This window comes from Pollachius pollachius (assembly GCF_949987615.1).
Source record: "Pollachius pollachius genome assembly, chromosome: 4".
NCBI lineage: Eukaryota > Metazoa > Chordata > Actinopteri > Gadiformes > Gadidae > Pollachius > Pollachius pollachius.
This window is the reverse complement of record NC_136937.1, coordinates 16,813,574-16,840,578: the sequence shown is the minus strand read 5'-3', so window position 1 is coordinate 16,840,578 and position 27,005 is coordinate 16,813,574. Positions and strand designations below refer to the sequence as shown.

General features: G+C 45.4%; 1 protein-coding gene across 1 annotated transcript in view; it reads right to left on the bottom strand.

Annotated features, from left to right (window-relative positions):
* LOC307074207 (netrin receptor UNC5D-like) overlaps positions 1-27,005 on the bottom strand; it is a gene marked incomplete at both ends in the record, with an annotated part of 172,223 nt that overhangs the window by 37,442 nt on the left and 107,776 nt on the right. The window contains 8 exons of the mRNA XM_079734232.1: positions 3,031-3,115; positions 3,962-4,162; positions 4,801-4,959; positions 7,952-8,137; positions 11,413-11,445; positions 11,990-12,154; positions 18,062-18,229; positions 19,423-19,597. Coding sequence (XP_079590358.1) covers positions 3,031-3,115; positions 3,962-4,162; positions 4,801-4,959; positions 7,952-8,137; positions 11,413-11,445; positions 11,990-12,154; positions 18,062-18,229; positions 19,423-19,597 — 1,172 coding nt within the window. The remainder of the gene's footprint in view (positions 1-3,030; positions 3,116-3,961; positions 4,163-4,800; positions 4,960-7,951; positions 8,138-11,412; positions 11,446-11,989; positions 12,155-18,061; positions 18,230-19,422; positions 19,598-27,005) is intronic.

The following is a 27,005-nucleotide window of genomic DNA, read 5'->3' as shown; positions in this document are numbered from 1 at the left end:
ATCTCATCTGCCTCATCTGCCTTAGACGCAATATTTTAAAGGAATTGCCACGACACCGGGCTCTATGAATGTAACGTGTGCGACCACAGCGCCTGATTTAGAATTTGATTGGTGTGTGCGCACACACTCACACTCACACAGACGCACAAACATACACACACACCAATACACACAATTTGGAATTTCGTATTTTTTGTGTTATCGCTTACTTAACATTACATCACTCAGTAACAGGAATAAACCCTTGGCATAACTGCTCTCGTTTTTTTTCTCTCAGCGGTTTTCCCGAGTCCGGTTCTTCCAGAGGTGAGCGGATCAGTCGTTCCCGGCCGGTTCGCCGGTGGAAGCCCCCATCTTTAAACATTCAGAAGAGAGCAGCCTTTTCCTTCTCCTCTGCGTCGTATCAGAAACTGGCCCTTACTGACATGGGAGCCCATCAAGCCAATGGGGCCCTGAGTGTGTGTGTGTGTGTATGACACACACATCGGGGACAGGAGGTACCTTCGGCTGCCTCGGCCCGCCCCCATGCTTTGTAGTCGCCAAGGTTACCTGCTGCTGTTTGGCCGCTGGTGATCAGCCAGCCTGCTGCGCTGAGCAGTGGTTAAAGACGCTGGTTATTATTTAAAATCGTTTGAGGGAGAAAGAGAGGCGTCTCAGGGAAAAATGTCAATACGAGACGGAGAGTCAGTGGTTTAGTGGAGCATAAATGTTAAATGTGATCCTGCCTCGGACACCACTCGGCTCCTCTTTCATCCCCTGTCCTTTGTGTCCTTGATTGACTATCTCTTGTGTTATTATGATAATTCTTAATAAACATAACATATCTAAAAGCGAGCGATTCAACACGAATTATGCCAAGGTGAACCTAGCCTACTTCAACAAGATCGCTGTTCCTTTGATAAAGATGAAAAAGTGATGAGGACCTTAAGCAACACAATTAGAAACAGAAAAACAGGTACACCAACAGGTCGGTGATGTGGTTAAAAGCCTCACAAGGTCCACAACTACGCCAGCCACCGCTCTGTCGCGGTACGACTCCTTTGATGAAGCTACTCTCTAACGGCTGTGACCGGTACGGATGATGCTAAGATCCTCGCCGTTACCCTGAGAGACTATAAAATAACACGCAAATCCACCCCCCCTCACCTTGCCCCAGAAGAAGCGGCATTTGTTATGAAGCGCTCCGATTGTAATTGATGTGCTGCATGTCGAATGACATTAGATCTGCTGGGTGGGAGTTTGACAGCGTGGTCTTATTATGCTCCGGGGGTCCCCTGAGAACACCGCCACACGACCCCGACTCGGCAGGGAAGGTCAGAGGAGTGGCTCGGAGGACATCTGAGACCGCCGACGAGCCGCGGAGAGGGCGAGCGACGGCCCCTCGATCGATTCTTATTCCTCAACCGTGTTGAGAGAGAGCGAGAGAGAGAGAGAGAGAGGGAGGGATGGAGAGAGGTAGAGAGAGAGAGAGAGAGAGGGAGGGATGGAGAGAGGGAGAGAGAGAGAGAGCAAGAGGGAGGGATGGAGAGAGGGAGAGAGAGAGAATTAGAAAGTTAGAGAGAGAGAGGGAGAGGGAGAGAGAAAGAGACAGAGACAGAGAGGGAGAGAAAGAGAGAGAGAGAGAGAAACATATCTCATGCAGATGGTCTCACAACAGGGGGAGGAAGCTTCTGGTTTCTCCTTGGGTTTCTGGAGATAGTGAGGAGATTGACTGACAGCTTCTGGTCGGAGCCCGATGGAGCGCAGGCCCCTCTGTTCCTCCAGCACTACCCACTCCTTCTTCTCCTCCAACACGCGTTCATCCCCTCCCACCCATTCCTCCTCTTCCTCCTCTTCCACTACATCTCCTCCTCTACACCACCCTGAGTTCCTTGCTTAATTCTAAAACCTATTCAACTAATCCTCGAGTGCAGCGAACAGGTAAAGGGGGAAACAAGAGAGCTGTTCACAAGTTTGATTCCCAAAGACTCAGGCGATGCAGACTCTAGCATCTCCAGTGTAAGCTATGGGTAAGGACGTCGACGGCTAACCGGTGACAGGTTAATAACTAACCCGACTTAACGTCTTCCGCTCTGAGGCATCAACGCTGCGTTCAGGCAGCGCAGGAACACATTTCTTGTTGCGATGCGCATGTCTCTAACACAGCAGACAGGGCGCCCCCGCTAAATGCCAGGCGTTATGGATGTTTATTTGTTGCTCGAGAGCGGAGGAGAGGAAACAACGGCGTGTTTGCAACATTTGCCACTTTAACCAGTCTTGACAAAAGGAGAGGGTTTCATCGCTGCACTTTCTCCAGGCGCAAAGCAGACTCTAAGCATAGCCCTCCATTCTGCAGTGTCACCCACACACACACACACACACACATACACACACACACGCACGCAGCCACATCCGCACCCCCCGGTGTGGATGTGTAGTTTTGACAAAATGATTAACTCTTCTCAGGTTTGTGTTTAGAGTTTTGAGAAATTGAGCTATACTTTCAGAAAACGTGTTTAAACGATTGAGAAAAACTGTAATGTGAAACAGAGAAAAAAGGAAAAGAACAAAAGTAAAAGGAAAGTAGAAAGACTAAAGCTAAATTATGTTTCAACAAGGAAAAGAAGAAAATAAAGACTAGAGAGAAGAGCACAGAAATAATAGAAAGAAAAAAAGAAAAAGAAAAGAAAAAATTACCTATAGTCAACAGAAAGCTCCACTCTGACCAAGGAGCAGGTTTGCGTGTGTGTAAGTGTGTGTTTATGGTTGCATGCGTGTGTGTGTGTGTTTGTGTGTGCATGCATGAGTGAGTGTGTCTGTTTGTGTATTTGTATGTGTATGTGAATTTGGGCGTGTGTGTTTCTGTGTTTCTGTGTATGTGTGTATGTGTGCATGTGTGTGTGTGTGTGTGTGTATGTATGCGTGTGTGTGTGTGTGTGTGCGTATGTATATGTGTGTGTATATGTATATGTGTGTGTGTTGAGGGGGGGGGGGGTTAGAGAATAAAGGCTCTGGCGGGAGGCGGCCTCAGAGCCTCAGTGTGGGCCTCACCTGCTGTCCTCCTGGTTGATGATCATGTACATCTCCCTGCTCGTGTCTTCAGCTATCCCTCCGCGGGGCACCAGCAGGCTAATGCCTACAGAGAGACAAAAGCATGGCTGATGGTCCAGACACAGGAGGTAAACACACACACACACACACACACACACACACACACACACGCATACAAGCACCAACACACACACACACACAGGCACACAAGCACACACACACACACACACACACACACGTGTGCACACAAACACACACACACACATGCATTCATAAACACACACGCATGTACGAATGCACGTACACACACACGTACGCACACAAACAAATACACACAGACACACATGCACACACATGCGTACGTACATACGCACACACAAACACACACACACACAAACACACACAGACACACACGCATTCATTAATGCACACACACACACACACACACACACACAAACACGGACACACATAGACAAACAAACGCACACACACACACACACGCATACACATAGCCACTACTTGACACCAACAATAAGTGTCCGCATGTCAATCTTGGCTTCAGCAGACACAAAAATGTCCTCACTAGGGGACATTTCAGACATCACAGTTCAGAATAATAACGCTGAATGACACTTTGCCGCACATATAACATTGAACAGAACTATTGTACAGGAACATAAAATAAAACATTGAACACAGTCTCATGAAATCACGATCGGAGGACAGGAGGAAGGTGTGTAAGGAGGAGCACCGCTTGGTCAGAAGCCGTTGTTTCATTCTCTCGGCCGTCATCAACTCTCCCCTTATCCCCAACTTTTCTCTTTCCCCAGAATTACATGATTGTGATTGACACTAACTTAACTTTTGGTCTTTCAATCGTTTATAGCTGTTCTTCCCCCTCTCTCTCTCTCTCTCTCTCTCTCTCTCTCACCAGTGTTGGGTATGACCAGCCTTCCTCCGGCGTGGCCCAGCACCCTGGTGGTCTTCAGCGGGGGAGGAAGAGGAGGGGGAGGAGGCCGGGGCAGGCCGGGCGGGATGAAGAGGGTCTTCCCCCTGCGGCCCACCGGCGCCATGCCCCGCGGGAAGGTCCTGGGATGGGACATCACGGGGTACTCGGCCCTCTCCCCTCTCCCTGAAGAGACGGACAGACAGACGGACAAGACACACACCGTGGTCTTATCTGTCACCATCCACTCCACCCCGAGTCATGAGGTACTGACGTCAAATGAAGCTGGAACGGGGGTCCGCTAAGCAAAGTGCGCTGACCATGTAGGCCGTACGCATTGTGAGGGACACAGGTTTTATTCCCACCTGTGCTCCTATGCTACATGTCATTTCTTAGATTCTCCGCTCTGCTTTCCAGTCTCTCTTCAATGTACTGCACATAAAGTCACAAAGAAAAGAATGAAATATTTCTTTAAAAAATAAAGCTGAAATCAGCCCTGATGAAAGGGTGCTTTGGGGACGGCATCGCAAAAAGGGTCGGCGCCAGAGCGATGAAAGGAAAACATACAGGAATTCATTGCTTTTTTTGTGCGGCCTTTTTTATGAAATGTTTTTTTTTTACATGCTTTATGCACCTTTATGTACAGGACTGGAAATACAGACAGACATTTCAGGTTGAAAGAGAAAGTGAACGACTTCAGTCTAATCGAACCGAAGTCACAGCGAGCCACGGCGTCTGCGTGTTGTGCGCACTAGATGCTCGCGTCACCAACCCAGCGAGCTGCCTTTAGCCCTGCTCGTCTTTAAAGGCGTTGTGTGCCGTACCTTTGACCATGATGTCGGGCAGCGGGTCCAGCCGGGAGTGGTCGGCCATCAGCTCCTTGTCCATGGAGTCCTGAAAGCACATGGGGCTGGTGTAGGTCCGCGACACGCTCAGGTCAGGCTGCATGGACGAGTTGATCAGCAGGGGGTTTCCTGAACACACTGGACACACAGAAACAGGTCAACCCCACCCAGGCACCGTGACCAGGCAGCGCTGCTGTTGTGTCATGATGAGTGGTAAATGGATTGCATTCATACAGTGCTTTTAACCAGTGGCCACACAATGTGCTTTACAATTATTGTCTGACATTCAGCCATTTATCTACCCATTCATACACCCATTCATACACACATTCACACACACATTTACACACCGCCGGCGGTGTCAACCATGCAAGGGAACAGCCAGCTCATTTTATGTATGGGTGTATTGCTCGGGGACACCCAACACTCAGCTAGGAGGAGCCGGGGATCGAACTAGCAGCCTTCTGGTAGCCAGACAAACCAAATGGTGCTCACTGCAGAGCCAAATGGGCGGGGCTTGTGCTAGTCCAGCTCCATTACTCTTGAGCTAGTCCAGCTGATTGTGTTTAGGCTAGCCAATCAACCCTGTTATGGTTAGGTGTATGGTGATGTTTACGGGTTAAGGTTTGGATAGGTTTAGGAGTTAAGTTAGTTTCAGTGTATTAATAATGTGTTTTGGGCGTGTAAGGAAGGAGGGGGACGTGTTACGACCAATGACAACTTTGTGATACTTTTTTAATAACGTTGTTGTTTATGAGCGTTATAATGAACGATGTTGTTTATGAATTACGCCAAACACTGTGGCTTTATACTGAGAAAGTTAACCCCTCACTCGGACGCAGAGATTAACCAAAAATAACCCGCTGCTCATACAGAACTCCACACATCCACACACCGTAGTCTTAAACTATCGGGGTCCATTAAGCCTAATCCTCTCTCTGTAGCGATCATCAAAATCAACAGCTGTCAAGAACGAGCTCCACACCTCCACACACCGTTGTGTTATACTATAAGTGTCCGAGAAGCTTAACCCTGGATGAGGCTGGACCTAAAGGTGGAGCTGGACAAGCTCCACCCATCAGCTCCACCAATTGGCTGAGCAGCCTCTCAGTTAATGCTCTACCTCTTTTGATTGCAGTCAATTCTTTAGTTAATCATTTTTTCTCCAGAAGAGTGATCCACCGGAGAAGTAAGCCGAAAGCACAGATCGGATTTGACATTTATGATATCTTAAGTTCGATTTGTCCTATCATTTCATTACGAAAGGTATATTTTTTAAACTACCTCACTTATAAATGATAGGCTTTATAGAAATGTAAATTGGCTTAAAATGTCAAACTAATGCATTGTTATTTGTCACTTCCGCTTACAACTTTAAGAGCTACCATGACCACAGACTGGTAAAAGTCATCGAGAAAATTGCCTCTATTTGGTTGGAGCGAGGGGTAATTAAGACACTTTGACATGATGAAAAGTTGAAGCTAGCAAAGGCCAGCTTTTTTATTTTTTCAAAACAAACTTCTTAACTGTTGTTTTTGTGTCCAGACTTTGCAGACATTGAATCAGGCTCTTGGTCAGCAGTGCCTATAGTGGTGGATTAGTCCCAGAACATGGCCTGTGTTAGACGCCCTGGCCCGACCCTGTCAGACAGGCAGAGCTACAGTTGTATTAGCAGCAGCGCCACAGCTACGGCCAGGGATTTGACCTCGCAGACGTATGGAGCTTCCTGTAGCTTTAGATTGTCCATCGCTAACATGTTCCTTCACAACAGACAAGGAGAAGCTGCTAAGGACCAACCTACGCCCCGCACCTGACCTGAAGGTTGGGATTCATGCTAACAGTGGATGAGCATTAGTTTTCTGACATCTCGATTCTCTGAGGATGATATTAAAGAAAGAGTTGTTTTTTCCACCCAAAGAAATCCCTGGATGTCTCTTTTTTTCTTTTACCAAAGTCAGCTGTTATTCTTCCATCTATTTGCAAAGAAGTGCTTTCAGGAGAGCCCTCATCGAGACGGAGAGCGACCCAGCGACCGTGTGATCAAATAACAGGAGAGAGAGCAACCTGTCTTGTCCGTCAAAACCTAAGTGCCGTCGTAGTCGTGTTCGTATCCCAGTCAGAGGCAACAACGCTAGCTATTAGTAGAAAAGAGATGTGCTGAGACGGAGCAGTCTGAGCAGACTTTGGTCAAATGAAGTGTCGTGTTAGATATGCAGCTTTAAAGCCCTGAGACATCCCGGGCTGAGACACATTCGTTTTGCCTCAATCATTATTTGGCTCAAGGGTCGACCCAAGCGCCTGTCGCTAGATTTGCTTCTCCGGAGACGCCGCTTCCCACAGGGTTTTATTGAACGGCTTTTTAACACCACAGTTCTACATTTATGAAGCGTCATGAACCTAGGAGGACATTTCTCTCTTTACATCCAATCAAGGTTGTGATGAATTCATTCAGTGCTTAGTGGACTTTGACGGTTCTGGTGAACAGGGCTGTTGATTCATCAGGCAGCGCCGGCAGCCGGGAGAGAGGGAGCAGGCGGGGTTTATGGGGAGACGGAGCGCCAGGTCTGTCATTATAGTGAGACACCAGATCATCAGCAGCGCCCTTAAACGTGTCCTTCTTCGTCTCCTAACGAGGACTGAGGAAGCATGTGGGGGGCCAGAGTTTTTTACTTTTATAAGGTGGAGAGGCCGGCTGGAGGCAGCCCGTTGGTCGTTACCCTGGGACTTCCTGATTGGACGATATAACGGGGTCAGGGTTGGCATAACAAATGTCAATTCAACTTTGTGCATACTTGTCTTGTTCATAAGACACGCGTTCAATTACTAATGAATTAATTACTAATACAATTTGTTATTGAAGTAATACTTATTAACAAAGGAACGTATTAACGAACTAATGGTCCGGTTAATAACTATAAATGGTGTTCATGTTAACTAAGGTACTCATTTATACATTATTTGATGGATGGTTATGGTTAACCCATGCTGATGCTATATAACAGTGCTTATTACTTTACTAATGTTACTTAAGGGTTCATTAATGTACCCTTATTTGAAAAATGTGACCTGGGCATTTGTGTGTGTGTGTGTGTGTGTGTGTGTGTGTGTGTGTGTGTGTGTGTGAGCTGACCTTGGTGGGACGTCTTGAAGGTGAAGGACTGGAAGCCGCCGCTGAGGGCGGAGGAGTCGATGACGTCCACGCCACACTCGCTGTGGCTCCTCCGGTACAGAGTGACCACCACGATCAGGACCACCACCGTCAGGACCCCCGCACCCAGCCCAGTGTACAGCATCACGTCACTGCTGCTCTCCACCTCTACCAGGGCAGGAGGGGGGGAAAGGGAGGGAGGGACTGAGGGGAAAGAGGGAGAGAGAGAAGAGTGGTTGGAAAAAGGATACTAAGAATTAAAGATAAAAAGATCAGGAGTTAAAAGCTAAGTACATTTGGGGGATTTTATAGATACGAACGCTTCTGATTGCTAAACACCCTTTCCTTTAATCATGCTGCAAAGAACTATTATTCTGTTGGAAAGTAAACCAACAACTGAAAATGATTCCTGTTGTCTCCATAATAGGTTTTGTCTGCTTGAAGACTGTGAACTGTGTGTTAGCTTCAGTGGGTTTCCTACAACTTTATTTTAGGTTTTATTCCTGCTGGTTTGAAATTGCATCGTGATGTGTGCGTGTGCGTGTGCGTGTGTGTGTGTGTGTGTGTGTGTGTGTGTGGTAGTATGCTGGAGAAAGAGCAAGAGCGAGAGAGAGGAGTGTGAGAAGCTAGTGCTAATGAGGAGCCACACAGAGAAAGCACTTCTAATCAACCCAACACCTGAATGTCATTTCACAAACGGCGTTTGGGTCTGATGTGTGGTGCCACAGAGCCGTCCACAGGGACCATCTGACAGAAGCAATTCATTAAATTAGCTCATCACCAGCGATTACCCTGTTGCCGGTCCAAAAGGCACGGCAGCATGAGACACGTCCCCCCACCAAGAAAAAGAGCTGAGAAATGAATTCCAGCTTCAGTTCTTCAAGAAAATAATGAGCTCCGTTGTACAAAAGAAAAAAGGAAAGGTGGACTTTTCTGGGGAAGCCTGATAAGTAGCCAGAGGCATTATGGGAGGAGAATTCAGACCAAGTGTGCAGTGTTGGTGTTGCATTAACAGGTTAATTGAGGGCTGGGGAAGTTTCCACAGATGTTCCTGCATCTGTTGAAGCGGTCTAAACTGTTGCCCGGCGCCGATAAACAAACATAGACACTTGATGAAAAGATAGGCAAACACACAATTTGTTTAGGCCATTATGCATAATCTGTGATTGACGTTAACACACGCAGATCTGGACACGTTGGACACGTAGTTCATAATGTACGGGATGGATGAGAAGAGCTTTTCGCAGAAATGGCTCATATTTAGCGGAAATAGCATAGTTTGATCGACGCCGTTCATCAGAGAGATTTATGTGTGATGGATGTCGTTGGGGTAGCGATAAAGTTCAGTTTTGTGATCTTAATAATGTACTGAGTCAGGGCTGCAGAATTAAACGGTGTTGACAAATGAGTGATGTCATTTCGGAATAAAGTACCTCCCTGCTATCAGTGATCTTTTATTCCAGAAATGTCATGAAACGTCATGCAGTTCCTCAAAATAAAGGAGAGGATGCATAGTCTACAGCAGGTGTTCCCAACCGTTTTTGGGCCGCTTCCTAATTTCTTGCTCTGAATATGTTTGCAACCCCATCATTAACATTTGTGAATCTACAAATAGTTTTCACCCAATCATCATCTGCCGGGGATATCAACGCCCAGGTGTACGTAATCACACCACTCTACCACACACTCAACGATTAGTATTAGCTGGTGGCTATGAATCATTAGGCACTGAGTTTCTGTATAGCGGACGCTAAATTTTCTGAAATGGATCCTAAGATATCTATAACTTATGTCTGTGATCTCCTGCGGCCCTATCTGCAAACCAGGGGACCCCAAGTGGGGCCCCGACCCCAAGGTTGGGAACCCCTGGTCTAGTGGCGGGGGGGTGTTACATCAGAGCCCAAAGTTTCAGGTTCAAACCCAAACCAAGTCCTTCCTACGGGCCTACAATATATATATAGTGTTGATACAATCTGAAACCACAGACTGTAGTCTGAAACTACAGACTGTAGGTTCAGAATGAAACTCAATACAACATACTTGATGACCTGCGTTTCCTTATCCTCTCGTGGCCTTTTTTGATTGGAACAATGTCACCTATTCCTGTCTAGCCGACTAGAAGATTGACCCCCACTATCATGTGTCATTGTTTTGCCCAAAGCTATCAGGCAGGTCAGGGGATAGGTTGTCAGAGGAGAGAGACGTAACATCCCGTTTGGATACGGGCGTGTGCAGAGCCCTTTTTGACTTTAATTGTGATTATGATAAATAACCTGACCTGACTTTGAAAGGTCATGTGACTATTTGAGTTAAGAAGCCGGCGCCCTGTGAACTTGGAACTTGGCCATGATCACCATCGCCTGACGGTGACCTGCGGGTCGCGTGTACTAATTACACAAAACTAACCTTGACTTTCTTTTCTAAATTATAACCCTTAAAATAATGGATCATCAGATACTTTCCCTGAAGCCCTGTTTCAATTATGCGTCACAATTATGCATGTAATAATATGTTAGATCACAATGCATTCAAATTATGTTTTTATGCATAGTTTAGCATTTTCACATACATATCATTATGCACCATGATGCATAATGATGATCATAATGCTTCAGAAGTAGGAATTACAATCATGCATAAAAGATGGATATACTTTGACTTTACACAACTTCATGAAACCAAGCAGACCATTTTAAGGGCCAGAAACGGCTAGGATGAACTGCTGGATAATGAGAAACATAGCTTTTATACTGCATTCAAATTAAATATTGTAGCTTGATGAAATTCATAATAGGATTAGGATTGGTTCAAACGGAGGCAACGTGAAACCGATATAAATAATCGCTGCATGTATTATGGAAAGCGCTGATACAATATGAAGAGGCCAGCTCCACGTCAAGACAAGCAGAGGGCCTCACTCCACCGGCGGACGTTAGAACGGGATTGAAATTGTCTGTGTACCGGCTGCATATCAGTGTTACTGACAGTTGTGTCTCCGTCAGCGCTCCATTTGATACGGCGTCAGGGGAAGGTTTCCATGTACTGTACAAACATACACCCGCCGACAGCAGAGGCCGGCTGGGTTCTCAGCAGTACTTCTGTTCGCTCACTTCTGTAAAACTGTGTTATGGTCGTGAGTGGCTTAATAACATCAACACTGCCAGTGTTGATGTTATTAAGCCCCACTGCCACTGGGCTGACCAATGCTAGGAACATATGAACACAGGGTATTTTATATAGCTTTATATATATGAGTGTTCATGATGACCCATTTGGTCATGTTGGGCTGAATTGTGTATGTTGCTGTACAGCTTTAAACTCTCAGTAGGTACCCTAATCCTGCCATGTGGCACCCTAACCCTGGAGAACCCTAATCCTAACCCAGGAGAACCTTATCCCTGGAGAACCCTCACCCTGCAGAACCGTCACCCTGGAGAACCTACCTTGTGGCTTGATGTTATGAAGCAGATTTCCATCTGCAATGACAAGGACACAACAAACGTCTGGTTTAGTCTCACCTCAAAGCTTTTGAACGTTTGTGTTAGGGTGTGTTTGTGCTCATTTATTAGAATTTGTGTGTGTGTGTGTGTGTGTGTGAGTATTTACGTGTCTGTGTATTTGGGTATTTATATGAGTGTGTTTTTGGGTGTGTGCGTGTGTGGATTTATGTGAGCGTTTGCGTGTGTGTGTTTATACGAGTGTCTGTGTACGCATTTAAACGATGTATGTATGTGAGTGCGTGTGTGTACATGAGTGTCTCTGTATGTTTATATGAACACACTCTTGTACACTTGTCCGTGTGCGCGTGTGTGTCTATAAAGCACAGCATAGCGCTGATTGCCTTCAAAGTGTAATCTACGGCCACAAAGCCAGAGGCTCCCCCTGCTCCCTCCTGGAGGACGACTGAGTCCATAAAGGAGGGTACGATAGCGTCTCCGTCCTGAAGACGTTTGGCCCCAACGGCCCCTCGAGGCCCAGCGCTCTGGCCCCAGAGCCTCAGAGACGTCCGGCCCCACTCACTCTGTATGCAGAGGCCCCCGGTGCAGTTGTCGGCCCCCAGCCCGGAGCCGTCACAGGGCCGGCCCCCGTGCCGCGGCTCGGGCTCGGCGCAGTCCCGGCTCCGCTGGCGCCCGCAGTCCACGCCGCACGCCGTCCACAGGCTCCACGGGCCCCAGCCGCCGTCCACTGCAACACGCAGGGAGACGTGAGAGGGGAGACGTCCATACACACACTGAGGAGGCACATACATAGATACACGACATACATACTTAGATAAATACACCTACATATATACATACATACATACATACATACATGTACGTACATACATAGATACACGTATGTACGTTTACACACACAAACACACACACACACACACCTACACACCCACACACACATACAAACGAACATACATGCAAACATTCATACAGATATATACGTACATAAATTCAGTGTTTGGGTTAGCGGAGGCTACCAGGAGTACTTGCTGTTTATCTATTGCACATCTAAAGTTCATATTTTAATCATTTTCTGGCAGTGTAATGGCTGTTTTATGTAATATTTTCCCTCAGCAACCCAAAAAAAAGAGCTTGTAATAGAATTGCGTTATCTAATTAACTTTTCCTCAGTATATCATGTCAAGGTTAAGCCTTCCTTGGGGGGGGGGGATTCATAAACCTAATCTTTACTTATTTGCTCCACTCTGATCCAATCCACTTTTCTTTCGCATTTGTATGTAAGGACTATTACTTTCCTTAAAAGAACGGCCAGAAAACCAGTAGCTATAATTTAAAAAGTAAATGTATAATTTATTCAACAGCCGACAAGTGACTTAATGTAATTGATCATAAGGCATTTGGCCTATATGAACCTTTCCAGGAGTTATTCAACAAACAACATTATTTACAAACTAACGAACGGATTGTAGATGCGTGCAGTCAATCAACCTACTCTGTGACATTTTTTTACTGGCAATTACTGACCATTTCGTCATGTGACAGCAGCTCATTAGAATCTTGACAACCGCAGAAAATTGACAACCGCAAAATTCTCCAGGCAGATAACTGATCATGAGATTGATGTAGAGCAAGTGAGAGGGACAGAGACAGAGACAGAGAGATTGACAGAGACAGAGAGAATAAAGGGAATTTTCATAGAGTGACTAAAACGACTTTATGTCGTTTTGGGAATGATGAGAGGGAACAAGTTGGGGATGATTACTAGTGAGAGGAGTCATGGGGGGCGAGGCTCCAGTGGTTAGGCCGGTCTGTGTTCTGTCTCTAGCGGAAATTAGGGTCAGGCAACAGCGAACCCTGACGCCTGACCAGTGGTGGCAAACTGCAAGTAGGCGAGCAGTTTGTCCTGTGTGTGTGGTGAGGTTTAAAGTTGATCCAGGAAAAACCCCTCTGATACTGACATGTATTGGATATCGGTATTAAGCTGGTCTATGTGCCGATCTGATACCATCACATGACTAGATAATTTACTACACAGGCAAAGAACATCACAAATACGTGCGGTGTTATGCTGCGTTCGTTAATCGGTTGGAGCTGGGAAGTCGGAAGTTGCAAACGTGTGATATCAAACCTAAGTGCCTTTGAGCTACTAAGTCAAAAAACATAGAAGCTCTTGCTAAAGTACAAATACATGACTATAATATGAATTTAGAAATGTAAATTATCTAGTTTGACTGAAAAATTACCTAATTATGAGTCACACTAGATAATAATACAAAGAAATATGTAGAATTAATTCTCTGTACATATATTTACATTCCATTTTTGACATTAAGCTTAGTCATTTAGTTTGCTAATGCTAGATTCTGTATGTATTTATTCGTGTTTTAACAAAGGGTTTAACCTGAGCCAGGCCTTTCAACAATGATAGCAATAATATCAGATCCATACTGGGTTAGTAGTATACAGCTGATATATATCCCCCCCCAAAAAAAACACACTCATAGTTTAGGTATTGGAATCGGTATCGGGAGGGAAACATGGTATCAGAAGATCTCTAGTGAGGTACCAGCGTCTTGCCATAACAGACAGATTACGGACGAGGAAGAAGAAGAAGAAGAAGAAGAAGAAGAAGAAGAAGAAGAAGAAGAAGAAGAAGAAGAAGAAGAAGAAGAAGAAGAAGAAGAAAAGAGGAAGAAGATTAGGGAGCAGAAGATGAAGAAGGAAATTAAGGGATAGGACGTAAGAGTATTTTTTTTGGTTGAAATCCATTTGTGGAGAGGAATCTTTTTGTTTTTGCCAATTGCTCTGATCTGATGGGCTGATGATATCGCTATTTGGAGCCAAAACAAGACTTGGAAGAATTTTGAGTCACGGAATATAAGCCAATGGATATCCATGGAAACAATAGGCATTTGGAACTTCTAAATCAAAATATTAACGTAACCACCACTATTAATAATATATTAATACGTTCTTAATCATTGCTGACTAGATTAATTAAACTGTACTAACTTTATTCAATTATGGATGAATGTATGCTCCCCTTAAAAATATATTAAAGTGAGAATATGACATAATATGACGCATGACTATAATGTGTTGCATGACTAACCTTTGTGAAAGACTAATTTGTTGGACTTTGAACGTTTCACACAAGAAGACCGAAACCCAAAGCTTGGAACGGCTCCACATCTGGTAGTGATATGAGATGGGTGCCAATCTCCTGGGTGGTGATCTGATCCATTCACATTCATTGATTAGAATATATATAGATAGAGAGAGAGAGAGAGAGAGAGAGAGAGAGAGAGAGAGAGAGAGAGAGAGAGAGAGAGAGAGAGAGAATTTGTAGAGAAAGCAAGAGAAAGATTGGGAGAGAAGGAGGGAGAGGGAGATATTGGGGAGTCCAGAGAAAGTGATGAAAAGGGAAGAGAAAGGGCCGAGACGGAAAGCGCGAACAACGAAGGGCCAACATGAGAGAGAGTGAGCGAACGAGCCAACATGAGAGAGGGAGAGAGAGAGAGAGAGGGGTTGGAAATGAGAGTCAATATATTCTTTCCAAACATCTGACAGAGCAGAAACGTGCACGGCTTGCTTACAAAAGCAGCTGGACCAAGCCTAAATTAGAAGCTACAACCTCTCTTTGTGCAGCTTCCTGTGGTACTGTAGTTCGCCCGGCCAGCTTTTCTTTCAACCCCCCAACCAAAAAAAAGCAGAAGATGCTGTTTCTTCCCCTCACCCTCTCACAGGAGCAGGTCTGTGTACAACGTTACACCATCCTGCTGACTTTGAACACAAAGTCACTTTGATTGTGTCATGTTTCATCAAGCCTCCTCTCCACCTTGACCTCTCCATAAAGATCTTGTTAATCTAAATGCTGATTTTTATGTTGTACGGAATGGCCGAACAAACAAACAAATGAAAGAACAAACTAAAGAAAGAAAGAAAGAAAGAAGAAAAAAGAAATAGATCCAGGAGTGGAAACCGAATCCCTCTGAAAGAGAGAGAGGGATGAGAGAGAGTGGTGGTCTGTTGGTTTGAGGGAAAGCAGGATGATTGATTATAATAGTAGCCCCTTTCTCTCCATCTCCCGCTGTAGTTTTCTTATGCACAAGCCCACTGAAAACACAAAGTCAGGGCTATCAGTCTGGAAACACACACTTGGAAAGTGCAGATTACGTTGACGATTAGATATCTGGCCCTCTTCCTCAGCACTTTCAAAACTTTAAGCTCCTCTCTCTCTCTCTCTGCTTGTTTTCTTTATATTTATTCTAGACTATTTTTTTCCCCCCTTGCCCTTCCATCTTATGACTCCTGGTCCTCCTCCTCCCCCCATTCGTCATTGAGTTTCTTTCCAGGTGGAGAGAAAAAAACTAAAAGACCTTTGTTTGGTTTCAGTGTGAAAACAATTCAATATACTTTGGGGCTTATTCGTTTTTTCTCTTTGGCGTTGGGTGCCCCTAAGGTTGGAGCGATGTTGACATGTGTGTAGTTTATAGTGTTTTGCCGTCTAATAATGATGATTATGAGTATAATTAGTCTTCTTGAAGCTGCTTTTGGTAAGAATTCAGAGAATTAAAGAAGAAAACACGTTTTTGTACTAAACGACCAACATCCCTTCATTTCTTTAACATAGGGAAATGATGCATTGCATGAATCTGTGATTGACAAGTTGGCTCCCCAAAACCAATCAGGGAAGATATGCACTGATAGGCCAGAAATGAGCCGGGAGTCAGGCGCAGTCAGCACTTAACGGATATTCTCGCAGCGCATTTAACTCACTAATAGCTGACGGATAGCGATGCCATTTCTAAAACATTAAACTCAAACATTAGCTTGTAAATTTGACCTACAGCATCTTGTAGCGTCACGCTCATTTTACTGCACAACACTTCTTTAAAGGCCCCTAACACAGTATTTGAAGACGTTCCCGAAATTCAGCCAAATTACAGGCTACGAGCCAGTCGCACATTGAGCTTTCCCCAAACGCGCCATTTCGGTGTCTGTTTTTGCTTTAATTTAAATGAGGAGGAGAGCGATGGGTCAAGGAGGAGGGTGGGGGTGTGGCCCTGAGCAGCTTGTAGTCACGGTACCATGCGCTCTGTTTACAGTGGATGTGTCACAATGGCGAGGGGCACACAGCCTTTGGCCGTGTTCTGCTAATATTCTAGAACACTCCAGGTGCTCCAGCGGGAGTCCTGGAGCTCTATATCTAAATAATATCATATTATACTAGATATCTCTATCATATAATATACATTATTACGGCCAAAAGCTGTATCCAGTTGATATTATGAATCTCAAATGGCCGCGTCGGTTTCTCCGACGTCTCTGGTTCTTCCACGTACACATCAATCTGAAGTAGACTGAACCACGACATGGATTGTTGCCCTCGATTGTTGACCGCGATCGTCTCCCGCCGGACCCTCGTTCGAGGGACCACCACCTCGGCAGCGGGCAGCCCTTAGGAACCACCGCCTCCTAAAGCGGGCAGCGCCGAGGATGTGGTCCCTCGGCAGCGGGAAGCAGTGCTCAAGCGGGCGACAATCGCGGGCAACAATCCCTTTCTCCTCCATGTCTTGGTTCATGTACTTCGGCCAAAGTTCCATTGCCCCAATTCCTTCTCAACCATGGCTGAGATAACCCCCACTATGAGTCTCGTTGTGGAATTACCAGAGACGAGAGTCCGACGTGTTATGCACACCAACAGCAGAACGGTTATCCAAATAACAAAGAAAGGTACAACACTTGCATTACAGTCCTGGAGCTCTATATCTAAATAATGTCATATAATACATATCATATAATACATATTATTGTGCCAAAAGCTGTGTGCGCCTCCAGACGATACTATGAATCAACGACTGCGTCGGGTTCTCCGATGTCTCTGGTTCTTCCTCTTCCACATCAATCTGAAGTAGACTGAACCGTGCGCTGCCGGCTGCCGGCTGCCGGCTGCCCGCTGCCGGCTGCCCGCTGCCGGGCGGTGGTGCTTCGCGGCGGTGCTGCCTTGCGGCAGCGGGCGATGGTGTTCATGGCGGTGGTGCCTTGCGGGCAGCGGGGCTCAACGATGGCTGGGATAACCCCAACTACTGCCTCGTTGTGGGAATACCAGAGACGTCAAAGATCTGACGTGTTATGTGCCATATCATCAAAAGCAGAACAGTGATCCAAATAATAAAGAAGTGTGAAACACTTGCGTTACAGTGTGTGTTAACACACACACACACACACACACACACACACATGTGGCGCTCGCACGGTCGTAGCTCATTGGCGGGCCAAATTCTCTGGGCTGATAAGGCATGGAAAGGGGAGGTGGCATCTCCCCTTATGACGACATACGGGGAAAATTCCAAAACGGCGTGTCTGAGCTTCGTTTTTTCAAAGGCGGAGCAGAATGCCTAGTGCTCGTTATACATCCAACAAAATTTCTACCTACTGGGGGAGCATAGGTAGGCCAGGGGAACTCATATTAATGTTAGAAAACCTCAGAAAGTGACATTTTCATGCCATCTTTAACATGCTTCATTCGTATGGTGGAGCTCAGCTGGACAGAGTGTGTGTGGTGGAGCTCACCTGGACAGAGTGTGTGTGGTGGAGCTCACCTGGACAGAGTGTGTGTGGTGGAGCTCACCTGGACAGAGTGTGTTGCAGGTGCTCTTCTGCACCGACATGCCCTCGCAGAAGGCCCCCCCGTTGAGCGGCGCCGGGTTGGTGCAGGTGCGCGAGCGCTTCTGCAAGCCCCGCCCACAGCGCACATTACACAGCGACCAGTCGGTCCAGAGAGACCAGCCGCCGTTCACTGGGAACACAGAAACACAAAAAACAAATGGGTTAACGTTATGCTGTGAGGAAAATAATTCAATTGAATAGAGAATTATTTTCATCACATTTAATAGAGCTGTATTTACTGCCTATTGCATTTGTGTAGTGGCCTTTCACTTGTGTTTTCTAAAGGTACGGCCACACTGAACGCATTACGCACGTAACGCGCCTAACCTGACGCTTGATCATTGTGTGTCACTAAAATGGTTACACTAAATAGGCGCCTACCGCACCTATGCAGCTAGATGAGCCCGCCCAGCGGAGGTATCTTGCTTCGCCCTGAAGGGGCTTATTTTCGATAATGACCGGCGACGTTCTATACATTATCCCGCTTATTACATGGCTACTTGCCCAAATGAAAAAATAACTTCACATGGTGTGTCTTTTTACAATGTATTCGTTACCAGCATTCGTAGTGTTGATTAGCAGAGAAATAGTCTGCCAAAGACGTTGATGTCGCTTAGCAACCGACGACAAGTTACCGGACTACCACCCATACAAGTGAACGGAGCGTTCCACGGCATTGAGAAGACCCGTGAAATAAAGGCCTGTAATATTTTTGTTTATGGCATAGATTTCTCCTCAGATTAGGCCAATAAAGCAATGATTAAAAAAAAAACACAAACGCTCGATCAAAGGCCAGGCCCGAGGATAGTGGTGGGAAATATCGGCCCGACCCGGCCCGCGGGTCGGCTCGGGCTTGGGCTTGGGCAGAGAATCTAAACTCTAGTGCATGACGTCCTCCATAGGCGCTCACAGCTGGGGGAGTTTCATCACCAACTCATCGTTTCAGCATACACTGAAACGATAACTTGGTCGTCAATGTTCTTTCTGCTTCTGTGCGTCCTCCGTCTCTCTGCCACTGACATCGGGTCAAGCTCAACGCTGATTGGCTATCGCGGGTAAGCGTCACGCGTTGGCGCGGCAAAAGTTAATTTTTTTGAACTCCGCGTGTTGGTGCGTTGGGCGCGTTATTTAGATGCGTAAAACGCGTCTAACGCACCTACCGCGCTGCTTTAGCGCGTGTAACGCATCTACGCGCCTAAACCAATGGTTCCCTATGCAAAAATGCCGATTTTCAACACCTTTAACGCCCGTAACGCGTTCAGTGTGGCCGTACCTTAAGCGTTTTGGACGTGCAGTTGATACGACAACATGAACCTAGCTCACCATAAACGACCACGGCGGCGTTGGCGCTGCGCCGCTTGGCAACGATGTTGCTCGCCAGGCAGGTGTAGTTGCCCGAGTCGGACAGGCGGGCCTCGGAGATGATGAGGTTGTGGTCGGCTCTCGCGCCGACCTTACTGTCCATGTTCAGCGGTTCGTCGTTCTTCAGCCAGTATACCTGCAGACGGGGGACAGGGCGGATGGAAAACGCTGTTAAAGCTGCTGTGAGATTTGAGGTGTGAGCAAGCTAGAGAGAGCAGAACAGAGCAAGATTTTGGAAACAAACAACCTAAATAAAAGCCCTGCCCCTCTCCGCCCCATCCCTCTCCCCCATTGAGAAGTCTTGGGTTTGTTCACCTGTGGCGGAGCTTGATATGCGGTGTGTGCACATTAGATTGACAGGTCAGATGGATTCCCTTAACAAATAAGGGAAGAGATTCCCTGATAGGTTAGAAATTAACCGGGTGTGGACTGTAGTCACATACAGAGTCAGGAGCAGACAACCAGGAGCGATATTCTCAGCACATTTATCTCTCTAACAGCTGAAGGATAGCGATGGCATTTCTAACAAATTACACTCGAATGATAGCTTTATATTCGTCCCTGCAGCACCTTTAAAATGATGAAAGTCAGTCAGAAATTTGTTTTGTTTTTAGACCTCCCCAATGAAACAGAGTGAGTTTGTGCTCTTCTCCAGCCACGGGCACATTTGTGAGTGGTTTATGTAAACGCTCATGGGTAGATTTCTATTGTTGTCTAAAAGCACCACATGCAAAGATCAGCCCTGTTGCATACCAACAATAAACCAGTGTTTTATTTAATTTGAAGTTTGCTGCATACTTTGCACGAGAACCCGCACACATGCATGGGATTGTTGACTTTTGTTGGCTGACTCAACTTAGATGTTTTTGTGAAAAAGAACAAGATCACCCTGAATTAGTCATAAAGATTGATTCTGCAGTCCGAACCAATAACGGGCCTGTGGCTCTTTGAAGTCAGGATCAGCCAGGACCAATGTTGACTTCCGACAACACAAATTAGACAATACTTAAGAAGGAAGTAAGGATTTGAGGCTGTTTGATCATTTGACAGGCGTTGTCGGGGTTAGGAAGAACAGGTTTACTCAGGCTTTGTTCCTGGAACTTGTGTGACCTGAGGGCCCGGGTCCTTCAGTCGCTCTCCTGCTCCTCTAAGAAAAGCACCATCATCACTTTTCCCAAACCCATCCTGAATACTCACACAAGAGCTCAACAAACTAGTGATTTCACACAACCAACATTTATTCTAATTGCAATGATATAATTATAACCTTACTAAAAGATTACACCTTGAGATTCAAATTTGAAAGAAAAACTTCCATATCCCCCTCATACACAATGCGGCGTGAGCATGCAGAGATCACCTGGCCACGACTGTCTCTGTATATTGCTATTAGTGCGTCGTTGGCCTGAGCCATTCATTGAGGAGACTGACTTTGGGCTCCAGGGAGAGGGGCCTGTTCATTTATGGCTGTGTTTGAGGACTAAAAAGTCTATGTGTATGTGTGTTTGTGTTTCCGTTGTGTGTGTGTGTCTGTGTGTCCACACGCGTGTGTGTAGTGTACAAATGTCTTTGTGACAGATTGTGTGTGTGAGAGGGAGAGAATGTGTGTGTTTATACGTGGATGTCACTGTGTTTACATGTGTTTGTGTGCATGTGGGCTCTGTGTTTGTTCTGTGTGTGTTTGTTTCGTGATCTTTGTGCTTTTTTTGTGTGTTTGTGATCCCTCTGTACATGTGTGTGTGTGTGTGTGTGTTTGCGTTTGTTTCGTGTGTGTGTGTGTGTGCGTGTGTTCCTTGTGTTTGTGTCTGTATGCTTCGTGGCCTGTGTCTGTTCTTTGAGGAGGTGTGCTTGTGTGTGTGGTCCGTGTGTGTTTGTGTCTGTTATGTGTGTGTGTGTGTCTACGTGTGTGTGGTGGGGAGTGTGTATTTGCCGAGGGAATATAACAGCAGCCAACACACTCCGAAATTGCTTTGCTCTTACTCAGCACCCCGAAAGAAAAGTTGAGCTGTGAAATCAATAAATCAGGGGCCGCGTTGTCACAAGTGTTCGGCTTCTGTTTTCTTCTTCTGATGGGCCCACAAGTCTTTCATCAAGCCTTTAATTTCCTTCTTCTTCTTCTCAGTCATTGATAGTCATGCAGGCGGGCAAGCTCCGTGCAGTTCCCTCTCTCCCTCCCCAGCCACCGTTTATTTATAACCTCCGTTTGCACATTCAAACTCATTTGAGTCTCCTCTCCTCTCTGACGGATGCTGTGGGAGCTGTCGTATATCTAACTGTCATCACGGAACATCAAGAAAATCTCCATATTGACTCCTCTGATCTTTTCTCCCTACTTTGTTCCCCCCCCCCCCCCCCCCCACACACACACACACACACTGTACTCAGAGAAATTACGTTTATATGGAAGAGCAACGATTACAACGCCAAACACTACATGGAGCTGATGTATTTCAATTAGACATCTGAACTGAAATGCGTCCCCCGGTTCTCTGATGTCACGTACGTATTCAGAGAGGATGAACAACGCAAGGGAAGACGGTACAAACCTTGTTTGCACTGTTTTGTGCCAAATTTTTGCTTTGATGGATGTTTACAGTTAAGCTGTATTTTTCTAATATGGGAACAGTTGTGGGGAATACATTAAAACAAAATAATCTTTCCACTGACAACACTCTCTAATCTACCCACCACTCGTTCATACAGCTCCACTGATCTAATTCAAATGTTTCTTTGTTATTTGTAATTATTCATTTCAGTCCCAGTGATTTGTTTATCGAAGTCACCATCGCTACCCAAATGCTATCTTATCTGGTGGGGCTAAGATGGGTACTAATCATAGTTTCTTGTGACAACCAACTTGTGCAAGTTAATGGTTAACTTTGCGTACACAGTTGAACGTGTTGCCTTGGAGACGGTGAATACATTAAGAAATGATATTGTTGGTGGGAAGTTACATGATTAAAATAATTAGATGAAGCAATCATTGTAATTAGTAACCGGCTCCGTTTCAAAATAATCACTCGGATTAACATCCCCCCGATGCATATTTAATATTAAAGTATATTAAACATCTGACAGCATTTGAGGAGCTACCTGTGTTTGGACTTTACACAAACAAACCTTGCGTTGTGACTATTCATTTGTATATAATAAGGGGAAGCTCAGTACCTTCGCCAGTCGTTAGAATCCAGTAAGGAGACTGAGACCTCATTACTTTATGAACCACGAACCTGAGCCAAAAAGTCAATCTACTTACAAGCCTTTTTTTATCTGAGGTTAATATGGCCTGCACACAGAGGCACTGACCTATATTCAATGTTGAACAGACACTCACAGTCTCGGTCTGTGGCATCAATCCTTCCGTAAAAAAACAGAATCATTGTTTTAAGGGTATTAGGATGGAGGTTTAAAATATAATCCACCTGGTAGAAAAGCAAAGATTGAGTCCCCCTAAAATCACAAGATGAAACAGGCCCTCCACCATTCTTCCTACCTGCTAAGATTCAGGATTGGATTTACAAGATTGCCGTTTTGATCATTGATCGTCGGGAGTTATAGTTAAGTCTGCTATCGAGTTTGAAACATGATTGTTTCTCACTAAAGAGCCCATACCCCATGAAGGGTTACTAACAAAACTAAACATTCTAACCAAATAGCAATAAAAGCAATATATCTGCTGCACGCACAAGCACACACGTACACAAAAACACACACACACACACACACACACACACAACCAAAAACACACACAGACACACAACCACACACACAGACAAACACACACCCACACACACACAGACACACAAACAAACATGTGCAAGGGTCCTCGTCCACGGTACATGTCAAAATGCTTCAGGGTAAATTATACTGTGTACTAGGGGTGTAACACTAAAAGTATTTGTACCGAACCGTCAGGGTACAGGCACTTCTCGGTGGTTACAGAGGTGGACCGTGGTGCGTAAATGTGGCGTACATAGCGTTAATATGGCGAATGTAATGGCTTGTTTTGCGATGCAGAATTTAAAACTTGAAGTCGGAGTTCCCCAGGACCGTTTAGCCAAAGTATACTACTCCGACTCTGTAATCCGACTCCGTAACTATGGAGACCCCTCGAGCATTCGCAGTTCTCCGTCGGGATGTCGGATACGCAATGCAATTCTCCGCCCGATCGATCTTATATGTTGACTACAAACCATGTAAGTAATGTTGTAAATAAACTTCCAAAACTTTTCAAATCTTATTTGATGTTTAATTGGTCCTTAATGTGCAAAGTAAACAATGTACAAAATAAATAAGGTGCAAAGTCAAACCAGAGAAGTGATTCCGTACATTATTTTGTTAGAGGACCAATCACAGCCCTTGCCGTCTCCGTTGCGTCGACGGATAGTTAAAAAATATTGGATGCGCACGTAAGCTACGGAAGAAGAAGGTCTCCGACAGGCTTTCCGGCTACAGAGTCGGCTCTCCGTGTCTACGTACTGCACGTACACACACACAAGCACATGCATTTGAAACGGCACCATCCAGGTGTTACTATTACTGTTGCTGTGAAAAAAAAACGAGCTGTGCAAACACAGCTCAAGACACTATTTCAACAACTCCTGTCTGGGAATTCAGAACGGGCAAATGCCTTAACCAAGTCTATTGATGTTTTCATTGCTGCTGATCTACGGCCATTCTCTGTTGTTGACAAACAAGCTTTTTTTAAATTTTCCCCTTAACTATGAACTGTACCGTCCTGTACCGTACTGTGACTTCAAAACCGAGGTACGTACCAAACCGTCACTTTTGTGTACCGTTACAACCCTACTATACGATATTTTGGAAAGACAAAAAGTAGAACCACACCCGTCCACGGATCCATCAAGTGTGAACTAATGAGGCCTCCTTCTGACACTTTGTCGATTGATCATGTGATTAATCTAAGAGCAGGTGTCATCTTTCATAATATTAGAGACGGTGTGTACTCGGGGGGGGAGGGGGCATGTCTTTTATATCCATGCTCCACCTATGATTAAAGATATCCCGGAGCTCCCCGGAGGACTCGTTTGCACACTCACCAACTCATCACGTCAGTTTGACACTTCAAAAGACACCCCAGCTCCGTCCAAAACACACACTACTTCCTGTGATGCAGTGTTTACTCTTTGTGGGGGCATGGGGAGTGCCTTTTACCGCTGTATCTTAGTCTCCCTACGAATTCATCCAGAACCAACTGTTCCTGCGTGCTTTTGATGCTCATCTTTGGGCCGATATGAAAGAGGGTTTTGACATGTCCTGGTGTCGAGGGCAGCTCGGTTCAGGCTTAAAGTGTTCTTTCGGTTCCAGTTCGGCCGCAGTGACATTGTGACTCCTCACAATGCGTAAACACCGAGAGTAACCACCACTGACGTCTAGCTGGTTAACGGAGTCCAACGCGCCAGAGAGGCGTCGCCCAGCTGTCCCCCATCTCCCCCTTCTCCGGCGTTCAACGACCCTCCGACTGATCTCTGCAGCGCTGTCACAAGGCTCTCTCTCGTGGATTGGATAATTTTCATGCACTATATATTTTGTGATTTTTTGGATCACACTTATAAAGTCTGACCTCATGGGAGCTCGGAGTGCTTCACAATGGATGCCCTCGCAGTCACCCGCTCACATTAACCACACACAGAGTTGCACATCAACGGAGGTGTCGACCTTGCCACGTGATTCAACCAGCAACCCTCACACTGCCAGGCGAGTCATTCACCCTCAAAGGCAACTCCTCCCACACGCTTTAGCGCCTGTTTGATCCTCTTCTGTGTCTCCTCCCTCCCTCTGAGTGCTACGAAGGCTGGGTTTGATGTTCTTTCTACTTGTGCATTTGAGTTTTTCTTTTACTTTTGTGTTTAGCCGACTCCTTTTTAAAGGGCTCCTATTTGACCACCAGGTGTGAGTGTGATTAGCCATTACAAGCCATTACTCACTTGTGATGTCAATAAGCACAGGAAAAGGCTGATTTTTCTGATAATGTTGTAGCTTGTAATTGCTAATCACACTCACACATGATGGCAGGCCTGCTGCTAAGCTTTTGGAGGCCCTAGGCATAATTTGTCATAAATTGGTCAGGGAGATACAATATAATAACATCTGCAAGCTCTGAAGATGAACTAAAATAATTATGCACATGAATAATTTATAAAAGGAAGTCATCAAAACAGACAAACACACAACTCTTTTTCACACACCCAAAAACTACCTCAAAGTGCAGTATTGTCCTAATCAAAATATTTTCCATGCACGATGCAGAACTATAAATGTTGGATAGTATGCAATAATACATTGCGTGTGCATCCTCAGCAATTGCAGGAGGCTTTACAAAGGTGCACAATGACTTTTCCTGGCAGCAAAATCACGTCATCATAATACACCCTATGTGCCACTTAAGCATTCTTGTCCCATTTTTGACCGTAGATATGTTTTAATGAGTTTCAGTTTAGAAAAACTGCCCTGAGAAAGGATACTCCTCCTCCAATGCAAAAAGACGAGAGCTTTGAAGGCTGTACCATTACAGGGAAGCGGGGGGGTACTCTTTTTATATATTAGGTAAAAACATGTAATTTGCTCGAATTGAGTGCTAGGGTACACGATTAAGAAAGAAAAACGGTTGGCCTGTTCATAACAAATTTATATATTTTGTAATGTAATAATTTAATAATTATCATGACATTTTTTTAGTACCTTAATTTTGGGGGCCCCCGCTAGGTACTTGGGGCCCTACACGCTCTGCGTACTCTGCCTATGGCGAGCGGCGGCCTTGCCTGTGGGACCCTTTCAAATATGAATCTATTTTATTTTCTTTAACTTTATTGAATAATTTATATATTTATATATTCATTGCCTCATTTATTTAATAGCCATTGACTTAAATGTCTTTCCATATAATGACACACATAACAAATCAAATATATAAGAAAATGCTCAGATAAACCATCGTGACCCTCCTGTTGCACTACAATGGAAACAGTTGTGGTGGGCCCGTTAGGGGTGTAGTCCCTGCAGAATGTGAGACCCCCCCTCAAAGCAGCCTGAAAAGGTGCCTCAGAGCAGCCTGATAAGGGGCCTCAAAGCCGCCTGATAAGGGGCCTCAAAGCAGCCTGATAAGCCAAAGGTTGATGGAGGAATAGAAGACTGAAGAGCTTAATTGGAATTTCTCCCACTTAAGATAGCAGTGTGGGTTAATATGCCGGGTACACACAACACACACAGGCCACTCTCATGTCCATTTCGTTTGTAGTGTGATGAGGACACAGTCTTCCTTGAGAGTCATTTTAGTGACAGTTTCACTAGTTAGTAGGGATGTGCCTTCCTCCTCTAAAGCGATTTGATACACACCTTGATTACAGCGGCGCCGATACGACACACGAGGAGCGGTGCTTTAGTTGAAAGGATTTAGTGCGGCTAGGTTTGATTAGCGGAATAATCTATGAGATTTGATGTGATTCGATACACTTTTACTTGTAACATACATACATCTTCCAAAGAATCTGCAAATGATCATTGAAACCAGTGATTTTGTAAGT